The sequence below is a fragment of the Sus scrofa genome, chromosome Y (genome assembly GCF_000003025.6).
Source record: "Sus scrofa isolate TJ Tabasco breed Duroc chromosome Y, Sscrofa11.1, whole genome shotgun sequence".
In the NCBI taxonomy this organism is placed as follows: domain Eukaryota; kingdom Metazoa; phylum Chordata; class Mammalia; order Artiodactyla; family Suidae; genus Sus; species Sus scrofa.
The window spans coordinates 9203608-9219863 of NC_010462.3; the positions used below are offsets into that span (position 1 = coordinate 9203608).

General features: G+C 39.5%; 1 protein-coding gene across 1 annotated transcript in view; it reads left to right on the forward strand.

The window, feature by feature from the left end:
* The window catches only part of LOC396706 (U2 small nuclear ribonucleoprotein auxiliary factor 35 kDa subunit-related protein 2), a 53283-nt gene that overhangs the window by 29217 nt on the left and 7810 nt on the right, over nucleotides 1-16256 (forward strand). The window contains exons 5-8 of the mRNA XM_021080963.1: nucleotides 4022-4127; nucleotides 6059-6145; nucleotides 9021-9139; nucleotides 10673-10886. Coding sequence (XP_020936622.1) covers nucleotides 4022-4127; nucleotides 6059-6145; nucleotides 9021-9139; nucleotides 10673-10886 — 526 coding nt within the window. The remainder of the gene's footprint in view (nucleotides 1-4021; nucleotides 4128-6058; nucleotides 6146-9020; nucleotides 9140-10672; nucleotides 10887-16256) is intronic.

Sequence of the window (16256 nt, forward strand, 5' to 3'; positions counted from 1 at the left end):
TGTAATTATCCTGTTACTTTCTCAGGAAAATGCTTAGAAATAAAATTGCTGGGATCAAAGAACAGATATATATAAAATGTACATAACTGGGGATTTCACATTGTGGCACAGCAGAAACGAATCTGACTAGTGTCCATGAGGATGCAGATTTGGTGCCTGCTTTGCTCAGTGGGTTAAGGATCCCGTGTTGCCATGAGCTGGACTGTGGTTGTCATGTAGGCTGCAGACATGGCTAGGATCCCACCTTGGTGTATCCATGGCTGTGGTGTAGGTCAGCAGTTGTAGGTCTGATTTCCACCCCTAGCCTGGGAACTTCCATATGCTACGGTTGTGGCCCTACAAGGCAAAAGTAAAAAAAAAAAAAAAAAAAGAAAGAAAAATGGAGATAACTGCACAGAAAGAGCATTCTAGTTTCCAACTCTTCCAACAGGGAACAAAAGAGCCCATTTTCCTCATATTGTCATTCACACTAGAAATATAAATAACTATGTCTTCTTACTTGTATTTTTTGTAGTGTAAATTATTACTAATTAAAGATACTAATCCTTTGTCACATCCATGACATTCTTCTCATTGGTCTCAGTTTGGCTCACAACGTTATTTAAAATTTGATTTTCTTTCAAACTTAATCATTTATATCCAGTATTTGGCCTTATTTCTGACTTTGAAAGACTTCACCTATCCCCAAGTAGTAAAAACGTTCTGCTATTTTTTCTTTAGGGTATAGTTTTTAAACAATGTAGTAGCATGGAATTGTCTTCAGCCACACTTGAACTCTAGCTCTGGCCCTAATTTCTGCTATCTGTACCATTATGTTCAAGTTTCTTTTTTTTTTGTGTTGTTGCCATTTCTTGGGCTGCTCCTGTGGCATATGGAGGTTCCCAGGCTAGAGGTCCAATCGGAGCTATAGCTAACAGCCTATACCAGAGCCACAGCAACTTGGGATCCGAGCTGAGTCTTCGACCTACACCACAGCTCACCGCAACACTGGATCTTTAACCCACTGAGCAAGGCCAGAGATCGATCCCGAAACCTCATGGTTCCTAGTTGGATTCGTTAACCACTGCGCCACAATGGGAACTCCATTTTCAAGTTTCTTAATCTAACTTTAGTATCCTTATCTATAGTATTGTGGTGAAATCAATTGTACTGCCTACATCATAGCATTATGGAGATTAAATGAGATAAAATGTATACCTATAGTGAATACTCAGCGTTAGCAGATAGGAAGTGTGTTAATAACTCTGGTTGTTTTGTTACTATAGATTTCTATTATAAAGATGCTATAGATGATGTAAAATAGGGAACTAATATTTGTTTCTTCATTTATGTGTAAGAAGTCCATCTTTTACATCACTGTACATATGTTTTTGTTTTTCTGATCTTTATTTTTATACAAGTTGCATCTTAAATCACTTTGGGTTTTTTTGTTTTTGTTTTTGTTTTGCTTTTTAGGGCCAAATCTATGGCATATGGAAGTTCACAGGCTAGGGGTCTAATCGGAGCTACAGCTGCCAACCACAGCCACAGCAGTTTGGGATCCGAGTCATGTCTGTAAGCTACACCACTGCTCACAGCAATGTCAGATCCCCAACCCACTGAGTGAGGCCAGGGATTGAACCTCATGGACACTAGTCAAATTTGTTTCCTCTGTATCATAACGGGAACTCCTAGTTTAATTATTGAAAAATAAGTTACATGAGGGAGTTCCTGTCGTGGCGCAGCAGAAATAAATCCAACTAGGAACCATGAGGTTTTGGGTTCGATCCCTGGCTGCACTCAGTGGGTTAAGGATCCAGCATTTCTGTGAGCTGTGGTGTAGGTCTCAGATGTGGTTTGGATCTGGCTTTACCATGGCTGTGGCGTAGGCCAGCAACTAAGCCCTGATTAGACTCCTAGCCTGGGAAACTCCATATGCTGAGGGTGTGGTCCTAAAAGAAAGACAAAAAAGATGAAAGGAAGAAAAATAAGTTACATGAAAATAATGTATGACTTTATGTGCTATTTTATGTATATGTTATTTATTTATTGGAGCATAGTTAATATTTTATGCATTATTTTAAGGTAATATAGTATATTAAAACTACAGATTTAAAAATTTGCTTTTAAAATTATTTTTGTGATCTTAAATTTATGTAGTTAGTAAGTTCCTCAAAAGATTCTTTAAGTCAGAATTTTATACACTCATACGTTGATATATACCCCATAATATTCATATGAATGTTGAAATAGACAATAAGACAGATTTCACTCTGGCTGAAAGATGTGTTTTTGGAATCTGTAGTTGGAAACTGAATACTCTTTCCTGTAGAATATGTAAAAATATTGTTAGATCTCTAGGCTATATATAAAATCCAGTATTAACTGCTGATATCACTGAAGTAATATAAGATACTTCCTTATTTTATTTCTCTTTTACAAGTTAAATGGGAAAAATAGTCTTTGTTTTGAATATCTAATTAGTAAATAAGCTTTGAATACAGCTTATTTTTAATTTAGCAACTTGTGATATTGAGTATGAGGACCTGCTATTTTACACTAACATTTCTTTTAAAATTGGTCATTTTTGAAAATACATACCTACAAAGTAATTTTTATAAACTGTCACCTTTTCATAAAATTTGAAGAATGCTTTATTTTTAAAAGATATATTTTCCTTCTTTTTACCTATTTGGTTTGAGGTCTCTTGCACAAAAGCCTTTTAACTGTATAGAATAGTAGTAGCACATAGGTTTATGGCAGATAGCAGGTTTTCATAATTCTTCAGTTCTGCAGTTGCCACTTTTAAGATGCATAGAATAGGGAGGATAATACTTTCTGAATGTGGAAACCTAGATTTTGTTTTGAAACTTGTATGCCTTATTGGCACCTGTATTTCTCCATGATCAGACTAAAGGGCAAACCTTAGTGTCATTACTCTGTGTGTGTGTATTTTTTTTTTCTTTTTGTCTTTTTGGCTTTTTTTAGGGCTGCACCCGCAGTATATGGAGTTTCCCAAGCTAGGGGTCTAATCGGAGCTGTAGCTGCTGGTCTACACCACAGCAACGCCAGATCTGAGCCACATCTTCAAACTATACCACAGCTCACAGCAGTGCTAGATCCTTAACCCACTGAGGGAGGTCAGGAATTGAACCCACAACCTCATGATTCGTAGTTGGGTTTATTTCCACTGTGCTACGATGGGAACTACTTTTTTTTTTCCTCACTTTTTAAGGCTGCACCTGCGGCATATGAAGGTTCCCAGGCTAGAAATTGAATCAGAGCTACAGCTGCCGCCCTACACCACAGCCACAGTGATCTAAGACCCGAGCCGAGTATCTGACCTATACCACAGTTCACAGCAACACTGATCCTTAACCCACTGATCGAGGCCAGGGATCCAACCTGAAACCTCAGAATTCCTAGTCAGATTGGTTTCTGCTGTGCCACAATAGGAACTCAAATTTTTTTTTTTTTTTTTTTGGTCTTTTTGCCTTTTCTAGGGCTACCCCCACGGCATATGGAGGTTCCCAGGCTAGGGGTCTAATCGGGAGCTGAGGCCACCAGCCTACACCAGAGCCACAGCATTGTGGGATTGGAGCTGCGTCTGTGACCTATGTCTGACCTATGTCAGACCTATGTCTTCGTCTGAGCTGTTCATGGCAACACCGGATCCTTAACCCACTGAGCAAGGCCAGGGATTGAACTCTCAACCTCATGGTTCCTAGTTGGATTTGTTAACCACTGCACCACGATGGGAACTCCACCACAATATCTTTTAATATGGTAAAAGTGACAGAACAAATGTCACACAGGAAATGTGTAAAAAATAGTGACTTTAAGCTATTATCTTCTAGGAAGATGTTGATTTTAGTACTCTTCCAAGCTCTGTACTATATCATCTGATCCTCTTACTCTCCTTTCAGGACATTTTAATCATTTTCAAAGTACGTTATTTGTGTTTTATATATATAGCGTATTTGTGTGCATATTCGTAGAATGGTGCCTATTCTTTTATTTGATTATGTAATTATGTCAATAGGCAAACCTTACATGAGGAGTGGTTGTTGAGGGAGCAGAAGGCACAAGAAAATTTCAAAATAAAGGAAAAGAACGAGGCAGCTAGAAAACAACAGGAAAAAGAAGAGGTATGCTTTTAGTCAAATTAATGAGCTAGCTAACTAGCATAACTTATTAAAATAAAGAATGACTACTTACATTAAGAGTTTCATGTCTTGGAGAGCAGACTTGTGGTTGCCAAGGGGGAAAGGGGGAGAATGGGATGGATGGGAGTTTGGGTTTAATAGATGCAATCTATGACAGTGAGAATGGATAAGCTGTGAGGTCCTACTGTACAGCACAGGGAACTCTAGCCAGTCTCTTGGGATAGACCAGGATGGAGGACAGTATGAGAAAAAGAATGTGTATATGTGTATGACTGGGTCCATATGCTGTACAGCAGAAATTGACACAACACTAAATCAACTATACTTTATTTTTTATTTTTATTTTTTGTCTTTTTGCCTTTTTCTAGGGCCGCTCCCGAGGCATATGGAGATTCCCAGGCTAGGGGTCTAATTGGAACTGTAGCCACTGGCCTACACCAGAGCCACAGCAACCTATACCACAGCTCAGGGCAATGCTGGATCCTCAACCCACTGAGAAAGGCCAGGGATCGAACCCGAAACCTCCTCATTCCTAATCTGATTCATTAACCACAGAGCCATGATGGGAACTCCTAATTATTATTTTTTTAGGCCTTTATCTGCAGCATATGGATGCTAGGAGCATATGGACCCAAGATATGGATCCGCAGGCTAGTGTTCAAATTGGAGCTGCAGCTGCTGGCCTGCACCACAGCCACAGCAATGCCAAATCCAATCCACATATGCAGCCTACACTGCAGCTCATGGAAACACCAGATCCTTAACCCACTTAGCAGGGCCAGGGATCAAACCTGTGTCCTCATGGATACCAGTCAGATTCGTTACTGCTGAGCCACAACAGGAACTCCCGAATATTTCTTGAGAGATTTTTTTTTCCAATTTTTTTTTTTTTTAACTAATGCCTTTATTTTTATTTATTAATTTATTTTTTGGTCTTTTTGCCATTTCTTGGGCCACTCCCGCGGCATATGGAGGTTCCCAGGCTAGGGGTCGAATCGGAGCTGTAGCTGCTGCCTACGCCAGAGCCACAGCAACCGGGGATCCGAGCTGCGTCTGCAACCTACACCACAGCTCACGGCAACGCCGGATCGTTAACCCACTGAGCAAGGGCAGGGATCGAACCCGCAACCTCATGGTTCCTCGTCGGATTCGTTAACCACTGCGCCATGACGGGAACTCCCTTCTTGAGAGATTTTTAATTTTTTTTTAATACTTGATTCCACTCTATACTCTGTTCTACTTTATTTGAGGTCTTTTTAGGGCTGCACCTACAGCAGGTGGAGGTTCCTAGGCTAAGGGTTGAAACAGAGCTGCAGCTATTGGACCGCACACCATAGCTGCAGTACCATAGGATCAGAGCTGCGCCTTCAACCCACACCACAGCTCACAGCAATGCCAGATCCTTAACCTACAGAATACAGCAAGGGATTGAACCTGCGTCCTTATTGATATCAGTCAGATTTATCTCTGCAGAGCCATAATGGGAACTCCTAGAGATTTTTTAGAAAGAGTTTCAAGTCTAGGGAGTTCCCATTATGGCTGATCGTAACAAGTCCAACTAGGAAACATGAGGTTGTGGGTTTGATCCCTGGCCCCACTCAGTGGGTTAAGGATCTGGTGTTGCCAATGAAGTGTGGTGTATGTAGGTTAAAGATGAGGCTGGGATCTTGCATGACTGTGTCTGTGTTGTAGGCCGGCAGCTGTAGTTCTGATAAATCCCTAGCCTGGGAACCTCCATATGCTGTGCGTTTGTCCCTAGAAAGACAAAAATTAATTTCATGTTTTGAACAAACAGCAACAAAATCTTTAAAGAGCTAGTATTGTCTGTATAACTGATATATTTAATTAATTCATACCATATGTTAAAAAAATTTAAATTAAGTCTGAAAAAAACCTTTCTTTTCTCTTTAAAGCGAAAGTTAAGGGAAGAATGGGAAGAACATCTGAGAAAAGAGAGGGAAGAGGAGGAGCAGAAACTACACAAGAAGAGAGAAAAAGAGGTGATTTGTATCTTAGTTAAATGCACATGTATATTGTGCAGATACAGTGTATGATGTCTTTGAAACTGTTGGTATCTGAGGACTTGGAGTTTTTTGGTTTGTTTAGGAAAACTCAATTTTTTATTACATACATACACTAGAGTTTTCCTTAAAATGTTAGTCTTTGTTTCCATGCAATGACAGAGAAGACTACCTGTTTGGAGTTCCCGTGGTGGCTCAGTGGTTAACGAATCCAACTAGGAACCATGAGGTTTCGGGATCGATCCCTGGCCTTGCTCAGTGGGTTAATGATCCAGCTGTGTAGGTTACAGACGCAGCTTGGATCCTGAGTTGCTGTGGCTCTGGCGTAGGCTGGCAGCTACAGCTCCGATTCAACCCCTAGCCTGGGAACCTCCATATGCTGCAGGAGTGGCCCTAGAAAAGGCAAAAAAAAAGAAAAAAAAGACTACCTTTGTTTAAGATTTTTCTTTAACTTAATCCAGTGTCATGTACACTTTATAAGAGGTAAAGTCTTTTTCTGTAGAGGGATGTGGTAAATGTTTTAAGGTCCACAGGCCATAGTATCTCTGTCAAAACTGTTCAGCTCTGGGAGTTCCCATCGTGGCTCAGCTGTTTGTGAGCCTGACAAGTATCCAAGAGGATGCAGGTTGATCCCTAGCCTTGCTCAGTGGGTTAAGTATCTGGTATTGTGGGGAGCTGTGGTGTATGTCTCAGACATGGCTCAGATCCCACTGTGGCTGTGGCGTAGTGGGACAGCTCCGATTCGCTGTCACCTAGCCTAGGAACTTCCATATGCTACAGGTATGGCCCTAAAAAGAAAGAGCATAAAACCGTACAGCTATTCAGCTCTGCTGTTGTAGTGCAAGAGCAGCCATGGTAGTATGTAAACAAAATAGGGGAGGCTACATTCTAATCAAATTTTATATAAAAAAGCAGACAGCTTCCCTGTGCTGTGTAAATCTAGCAAAAGGTTCTATTGTATATGAATTGGCTTACTTAGGAAAAAATATTTTATATAGTTAATAGTGTTTATTTCACTTCTTAGAGGCTTAATTGATAACTTTCTCCTAAGAAGTATTTGATTTCGAGGAAGCAGGGATTGAATATTGAAAATTTAGGAGATTTTGTTGTTATTAAATCTTGAGTTGCTTTCAAACCTGTAGCTAACAGTTTCTCATTTAAGAAAGTAATCTGGGAGTTCCCATTCGTTACCACAGCTCAGTGGTTAATGAATCCGACTAGGAACCATGAGGTTGTGGGTTCGATCCTTGGCCTTGCTCAGTGGGTTAAGGATCCGGCGTTTCTCTGAGCTGTGGTGAAGGTCACAGATGTGGCTCGGATACTCTGTTGCTGAGGCTGTATTGTAGGTTGCAGATGTGGCTCGGATCTGGCATTGCTTTGCCTGTGGCGTAGGCCAGAGGCTACAGCTCCAATTTGACCCCTAGCCTGGGAACCTCCATACGCCAAAGGAGTGGCCCAAGAAATGACAAAAAGACAAAAAAAAAAAAAAAAAAAGAAAGTAATCTGTAAAGTATATGTGAATATCTTTGAGGATTCTTTTTTGTCTCTTTGTCTGCTGCTTTTTTTTAAGGTCATACCCGAGGCACATGGATGTTCCCAGGCTAGGGGTCTAATCAGAGCCACAGCTGCCAGCCTACACCATAGCCACAGCAATGCCAGATCCGAGCTGTGTCTGAGAACTGCACCATAGCTCACAGCAATGCAGGATCCTTAACCCACTGAGCAAGGCCAGGGATCGAACCCACAATCTCATGGTTCCTAGTTGGATTCATTAACCACTGAGCCATGCTGGGAACTCCAGTGAGGATTCTTTTTAAACAAACATGATGTGATATATTTTGTTGCTTTCCTTATTAGGGTGATTATTTAAAAAATTCTTCTTTCCTTGACTGATTCAGCAGAATTTTTCCTTACTGTATTATTTCTAAGTTTAAATAATGCAGAATTGAGTAGTTAACCATTTCATAATGGGGGAAAATGGATTTGGTTATTTATTAGTCATGATGGGGGAGAAGGAGTCTCCACACCTTTGTTTTCTGAATCTCAGGCCTTAAGTTAATTCTGGTGCAAATGAGGCACCCTTGTTTGAGCACTACTTTCTAGATGAGGTAATGTTAAGTTCTGTAAAGAAATAAAGCAAGGTGATATGATAGAGTGATGAGTATAGAGATATACCTCCTTAGGTAAATGATCATGAAAGAGTTCTCTGAGAAGTCAGTGTTTTAAGTTTTATATCTGAATATAAAACTCTCCAGGCAGAGGGAAGAAGGCCGAGCATTGAGCTGAAAGGAGATCAGGGTGTTTGAATCCTGGAGACCCAAAGGAGAGATTGGCAGGGACTAGAGAAGAGAAATCTGACATGATTATAACTTGTTTAACATCGGTTATGTAGAAATTTACTAGAATATTGGAGCAAAGTATTGGAGCAGAGTATTGCCTTATCAGAAACCTTAAGATACCTCATAAATCCTAAATACTACTGTTTGTGTCATATTTTGCTTTTATTAAATATGAATGATGTTTTTGTAGCATTGTCTTTTATTATACTGAATAATAATACCTCATCTTAAAAACTAGTATGTGGTATATTTGCTTAAAAATATGAACTAGTTTTTTTTGGTGACTGTGCCTGGTAGGTGTAGTGATAAACAGTGATTGGCAGTGACCAGGAACCAAGAGGGACACACTACTCATGTCTCATGACAATTGTAGTGTCTTGACTGTATAACTTAAATGTGTATAATCTTACATGAATCTGTTTTTATTTTTTACCAGAATATTTTGAATATACTTTAAATCTTTAATTCTTCATGATATTTTATACCACCAGTAAAGTCATGGTTATTTTTAATAGTTGGAAAATGGTGCCACCTGGCAAAACCCAGAACCACCCACAGACTTAAGGATGATGGAGAAAGATCGAGCTCATTGTCCATTCTACATTAAAACAGGAGCTTGCAGATTTGGAGATAAGTAAATAATTTTGCTGTATCATATAAGAAGTAAAAGAGTTTTCTTTTTGGGAGAGGCAAAGGCTTTAATTTGAATTATTAATAATCTTGTATTTGCTGCCTTCTTGCTGCTTTTACGGTTTCCCCTATTGATCTTATTTCCCCAATACCTATTTCTTGGGTGGACATAACTTAATTCTCCAATGGTGCTTCTCTTGCATTCCTCCCAAGCCTTGTAAAGATCTTTTTGATTTTTATTGTCTAGTCTATGCTGTCCTGAGTCCATATGGACAACAAGAGTGGGGAAATAATACCATTGTGCTATTTCAGAAACTGTAGAACCCTAGGTTTGATTTTCCAATGGAAATTACTTTGCACAAAATGAGCTTAAACATATATCTGTGAAGGACAGGATCAGAGTAAGTAGAAGGAAAGTATTCTCATTAACCTTTCTCAGTATACTCAGTCTCAGGAATTGATCTATGGGTTCAGAAACTAGCTTTAAATCGCTGTCGTTTTGGGAAAGTTAAGTTCTCTGTGCCTTCCTTTTTCATCTCTAAATTTTATATTAAAAATAGTATTACCCAGAGTTCCTGTTGTAGCTCAGTGCATTAAGAAACCAGCGTAGTCTCTGTGAAGATACAGGTTTAATCCCTGGCCCTGCTCAGTGGATTAAGGATCCCAAGTTGCTGAATCTGCCAAGTAGGTTGAGGAAGCACCTTACATCTGTGGCTATGGTGTAGGCCAGCAGCTGCTGATCCAATTTGACTCCTAGCCTGGGAACTTCCATATAGAGTGGGTGGGGACTGAAAAAGCAAAAAAAAAAAGAAAATCACCCTTACAAGTGGAGCCTATGGGACTGAAATGAGGGAATATATGAGAAACACACAGAACAGTGCCAGGCATTATGCTCTCAGCATTGGGTTAAGTGCAGATTGTACAGAATCAGGATTATACGGTTCTTATCGTCTACCTGAGCCCCAGATATGGTATCTTTGTGGCTGTCACAACAGTCTGTCATACCAGCAGATCATCTTTTTTTCCCCTATGCTGTCGAACACTAGGCTTCCTGAATTTAATTAAAATGGACTTTATTGGCATCTGACTTGAAAATTACATTTTAATGAGATCCGATGTATTGGTCAGCCTTAGGACAGTTTTGTTAAGTGTTGCAAGTCTGAATGAGGTTTATTATCTTACAGTTAAGTAGAAATAGCTTTGTCGCTTGAGTCTTTACCTCAAAGTGTAAAGAAAGTTTTAGGGCTGCACCTGTGCCATATGGAGATTCCCAGGCTAGGGGTTGAACTGGAGCTGTAGTTGTGCCATATGGCACCCCTGTGCCATAGCCACAAAGGATCCCAGCCACCTCTGGGTTACCATGGTTCACAGCAACATGAGATCCTTAACTCACTGAACAAGGCCAGGAACTGAATTTTCGACCTCATGGATGCTAGTCACATTCCTCAGTGCCGAACCCCACTGGACCTTCTAAAGCAAGCTTTTAAAAGTGCGATTTTCCGCCACTGGACCACTCAAGTTTTTCCTTCATACGCAGGTGTTCACGTAAGCACAGTTTCCCGGCATCAAGTCCCACCCTTCTTATTAAAAGTATGTTTACGACATTTGGAATGGAGCAGTGCAGAAGGGACGACTACGACCCCGACGCAAGCCTGGAGTACAGCGAGGAGGAAACCTACCAGCAGTTCCTGGACTTCTACGACGACGTGCTCCCGGAGTTCAAGAACGTGGGCAAAGTGGTCCAGTTCAAGGTGGGCATGCGCAGTGCGTGTGGCGGAGCGGACGGGTTCATTTCCCCCTGATGGAGGGTGGTGGTGAGAAAGCTGGGGTACATGTTCGGGGCCTAGGTAGGGAGGAGCATGACGGTGCAGCCCCCGGCACCTCCCACTGTTGAAAGTGTACTTGCTTTTCTCTCACTTTCCACCTGCGTCATTGCCCATATGGTGGAAGTACTTACAACATGAAATCATGAACAGGTCCCAGCACGAGTTCCCGTAGTGGCTCAGTGGTTAACAAATCCAACTAGGAACCATGAGGTTGAGGGTTTGATCCCTGGCCCTGCTCAGTAAGTAGGTTAAGGATTTGGTGTTGCCGTGAGCTGTGGTGTAGGTCGCAGATGCTACTCGAATCTCCCATTGCTGTGGCTCTGGCGTAGGCTGGCAGCTATAGCTCCGATTAGACCCCTAGCCTGGGAATCTGCATATGCTGCAGGTACAGCCATAGAAAAAAGGCAAAAATAAAAATAAAATAAATAAGTAAACAGGTCCCAGGATGCTGTTTCCTGGGTTCCAAGGCCTCCATTGGAATCTTTCATCCATTCAGCACCTTATGGTCCAGATCTTTTCCAGTTGATGCCTTCTGTGCATAAGGTCGTTTTCTGATAGCTGTTCCAGTGTTTACTTAGAGGACATTGTGATGGGGAATAAAATTCCTTACTTGTAATTATTACCATCCAAGGTACACATCCTTTCTTCCAGAATTACCGAAGAATATAAACCTTGACACTTTGAGGTTGTGTTTATTCATTAGATAGTTTGAATATAATGTCTCAGAAATCATGATTTGTGTTACTGAGTAAAAGAATGCAAGTTACACAATTTTTTTTTTTTTAATGTTCAAGTCAAGTCCAATATCTTTTGCTGTCAAGAACCAAGAGTGGAATCTTACAGAAGTCTCCTACCTTGTTTATGATTTGATCAGATTTTGATCTTAATGATTTTGTTAATGTTAAAGCAGAGAGTATCACATAATTTGAAAAAAGGTGGAATTAAACTCATGAGTTTTTTTTCTGATAGTTGGAAATGACAAGTAAAATAGACAGCACAGCAACTTCTAGTTAGCAATACTCTTGCAAACTTCAAGACTAAATTCAAAGCTACACTTCTGTTTACTAACTCCTAAATTTTTAAAATTTCTTTTAAATTTCTCTTTATGCTTATCTTGTGTTACTATTATATATACTTCCTTTCCTTGCACTAATTCTCATTATAGTTGACTCTCTGTTCTCTGGTTCCACATCTGCAGATTTTGCATTTGGAGATTAAAAAAAAACTGTGTTGAAAATATTCCCTCCCTGCAAAAACCAAAAAATCAAAACTTGAGTTTGCCACACATTCACAGCTATTTACATAGCATTCACATTATATTAGATACTATAAGTAATCTAGAGATGATTTAAAGTAAACAGGAGGATGTGTGTAGATTATATTCAAATATTGTACCCTTTTATGTATGAGACCTGAGCATCCATGGATTTTGGTATCCAAGGGTGTTCTGAAATCAGTCTACTTTGGATACCTAGGAATAACTGTCCAACTAATAAAAGTGAAGTAGAAGTGCACTAAATATCATGCTAAAAGAATCTGCCACAGAGTCAGTGTGGTTCGACTGACCCTGTGCTTTAGAACATGTCACTTTTCCTCTTCATGGAACTGCTTTCAAAACCTAAGTCTAGTTAATGGCAGTCTGACTGTTCATAACCACTAACATTTCCTTTTGATAAAATTCCGAGCTCTATAATTTTTTTTTATTGAAATATAATTGCCAATTTAACATATAGCATGTAGTCTTGACTTACAGGTATCGTAAAGTGAGTACAGCAGTAAATTTAGTTACATTCATCACCTCATATAATTAAAACATATTTTACTTGTGATTAGGAGTCTTAGGATTTATTACTCTCTTAGCAACTTTCAAATATGTTATATAGCATTGTAGTTTTTTGTTTGTTTGTTTGTTTTTTGTCTTTTCTAGGGCTATACCCTCGGCATAAGGAGGTTCCCAGGCTAGGGGTCTAATCGGAGCTGTAGCCACTGGCCTTCACCACAGCCAATGGCAGTGCCGAATCCTTAACCCACAGATCGAACCCACAGCATCATGGTTCCTAGTCAGATTCATTTCCACTGTGTCACAATGGGAACTCTTCCTATACAGGACTCTTAACTGTAGTCATCATATGTCCCAGTACTTATTTAATTTATGATTGTAAGTTTATTCCTTTTGACTACCTTCATTCAGTTCTTCCACCTCACACAAATCACTGCCTCTGATAATCACAAATCAGATCTCTGATACAGTCAGTCCTTTTTTCTTTTTTTTTTTTTTAGATCCCATATATAAGAGAAATCACACAGTATTTACTTTTCTCTGTCAGACTTACTTCACTAAGCCTAATGCCCTCAAGATCTACCTAAGTTGTCACAAAGGGCAGGATTTCTCCCTTTTTAGGGCTGAAAATATTCCACTCTGTGTATGTATATATGTGTGTGTTATATATATATATGTATGTGTTTTATATATGTGTGTGTATGTATATATGTATATATTTTTTAAATTCATTCCTCCATCATTGGACAGTTAGTTTGTTTCTATGTCTTGGCTGTTGTAGATACAGCTGCAGTAAACAAGAGTATCTGTATCTTTTTGAACATGTTCTCAGTATCTCCTGATAAATACTTAGGAGTGGGATTTCTGGGTCATATGGTAGTTTTATATTTAGTTTCCTGAGGAACCTCCATACTATTCTCATTAGTGGTTGTACCAATTTATATTCCCACCAACAGTGCAGGAGGGTTCCCTTTTCTCCATAAGCTGGCCAACACTTGTTATTTATCATTTTGATCGTACATTCTAACAAGTTTGAAATAATACCACGTTGTGTTTTTCATTTGCATTTTGCTGACAGTTAGTGATGCAGAGCATCTTTTTATAAATCCGTTGAACAGCTGAATGTCTTTGGAAAAATGTCTACTTGGATCCACTAACCTCCTTTTTTTGGACCACCTCTGGGGCAAATGGAAGTTCCCAAGCAAAGGAATTACACTATAGGTGTGGCAACAGTGGATCCTTTTAACCCACTGCATTGGTTTTAACCCACTGCATTGGATCAAACCCACGCCTCTGCTGCAAACAAGACACTACAGTCAGATCTTTAACCCACTGTACCACTGTGCCACTGACCTTTTTTTTTTTTTTTTTTTTTAGGGCTGCACCCATGGCACATGGAAGTTCCCAGGCTAGGGGCTGAATGCCAGCCTACACCATAGCCACAGCAATGCCAGATCCAAGCCACATCTGAGACCTACACCACAGCTCATGCAAATGTTGGACCTCAACCCACTGAGCAAGGCCAGGGATTGAACCCACATGCTCCTGGTTCATTAACCACTCAGCCACAAAGGGAACTCCTGACCTTTTTTTTTTTGTTGTTATTGAGTTGTAAAACATGGATCTTGGTTTTTTTTTTGTTTTGTTTTTTTGTCTTTTTGTCTTTTGTTGTTGTTGTTGTTGTTGTTGTTGTTGCTATTTCTTGGGCCGCTCCCGCGGCATATGGAGGTTCCCAGGCTAGGGGTCGAATTGGAGCTGTAGCCACCAGCCTACGCCAGAGCCACAGCAACGCGGGATCCGAGCCGCGTCTGCAACCTACACCACAGCTCACGGCAACGCCAGATCGTTAACCCACTGAGCAACGGCAGGGACCGAACCCTCAACCTCATGGTTCCTAGTCGGATTCATTAACCACTGCGCCACGACGGGAACTCCGGATCTTGTTTTTTTAATATACTCAGCCATTCTGTGTCTTTTATGAAGAATTTAACCAATTTACTTTTAAATAGGTAAATGCTTTATTTCAGTATAAGAATTTTTACAATTGACACTTTGTTCATCGTTGTCTGTTTTGTAGACATTTCCTTGCCTCTTATTCTCCTGTCTTTTGCGATTTGATGTCATCTGTCAGTGTACTTTGACTTCTTTGTTATGTTCTTTTGTGTAACTACAACAGGTTTTTTCCTTGTAGTTACTTTGAGTCTTACATATTATACCTTATATGTATAAAACTCTATTATAAACTGCTAAGTTTGGTAGCATACCTAAACTTTGCACTTTTACTTCTCTCCCTCACATTTTATGTTATTGATGTTACAGTTGTCAAGCTTTTTATATGGTGTATCTTGTAGCAAACTATGTAATTATTATTATGTGTAATATAATTAAATTTTAAACTAGAGCTGTTATGTGAAAGACGGTAATGACTTTGTAAATTCATCATTGCCATTGAAACATTATACATTAAATTAATGTCCTTGTTCTTCCATTTTAAGAGCTCCCTTCAGCGGATCTGTTAACTCCCTTAGCTTTTCTATTTTCAGGAAAGTCAAAGTTTTTCCTTCATTTTTGAAGGACAGCATTGTTAGGTACAGTATTCTTGGTTAATAATTTTTTTTCTTTTCAGTATGTACATATATCCTTCTATGCTCTCCTGGCCTGAAAAGTTTCTGTAGAGAATGCCATCTTTTTTTTAAATCTTTGACATCAGATAACATAATTTACAATGTCTTTTTGTAGCCCTTTTGGATGATTTGTACTTCATAGATATGGATGTTCATTTCTCCTTCAAGTTTTGAGAAGTTTGCAATTGTTTGTGCTTTAAATATACTTGTTGTCCTGTTCTTTCTCCTTTCTTCTGACTTTCTCACAATAGAGATTTTTTTCTTTTGATGGCTTCCCATAAATTCTTTAGGCTTTCTTCACTCTTTTTCATTCTTTATTCTTTTTGCTGTTCTGATTACATAATTTCATATGTCTGATCTTCTAAATAGTTGATTCTTTGTTTTGCAGGTCAGTCCTGCTGTTGAAGATGTCTATTTAATTCTTCAGTTCAGTCATTGTCTCCTTCAGCTCTAGGATTTTTTTTTTTTTTTTTTTTGTCTTTCTGCCATTTCTTTGGGCCGCTCCGGTGGCATATGGAGGTTCCCAGGCCAGGGGTCGAATCGGAGCTGTAGCCACTGGCCTACACCAGAGCCACAGCAACGCAGGATCCGAGCCTCGTCTGCAACCTACACCACAGCTCACGGCAACGCCGGATCGTTAACCCACTGAGCAAGGGCAGGGACCGAACCCTCAACCTCATGGTTCCTAGTCGGATTCATTAACCACTGAGCCACGACGGGAACTCCTAGGATTTTTATTTATTTTAGTTGAACTGGTTTTTTTTCTTTTTTTCTTTCTTTTTTTTTTTTTTTTTGGTTGTAAAGATTTTTTTTATTCTGGTGAAATATAAATAACATAAAATTAATCATTAAATCATTGGTAAGTTGAACTTATCTTTTTTTTTTTTTTTT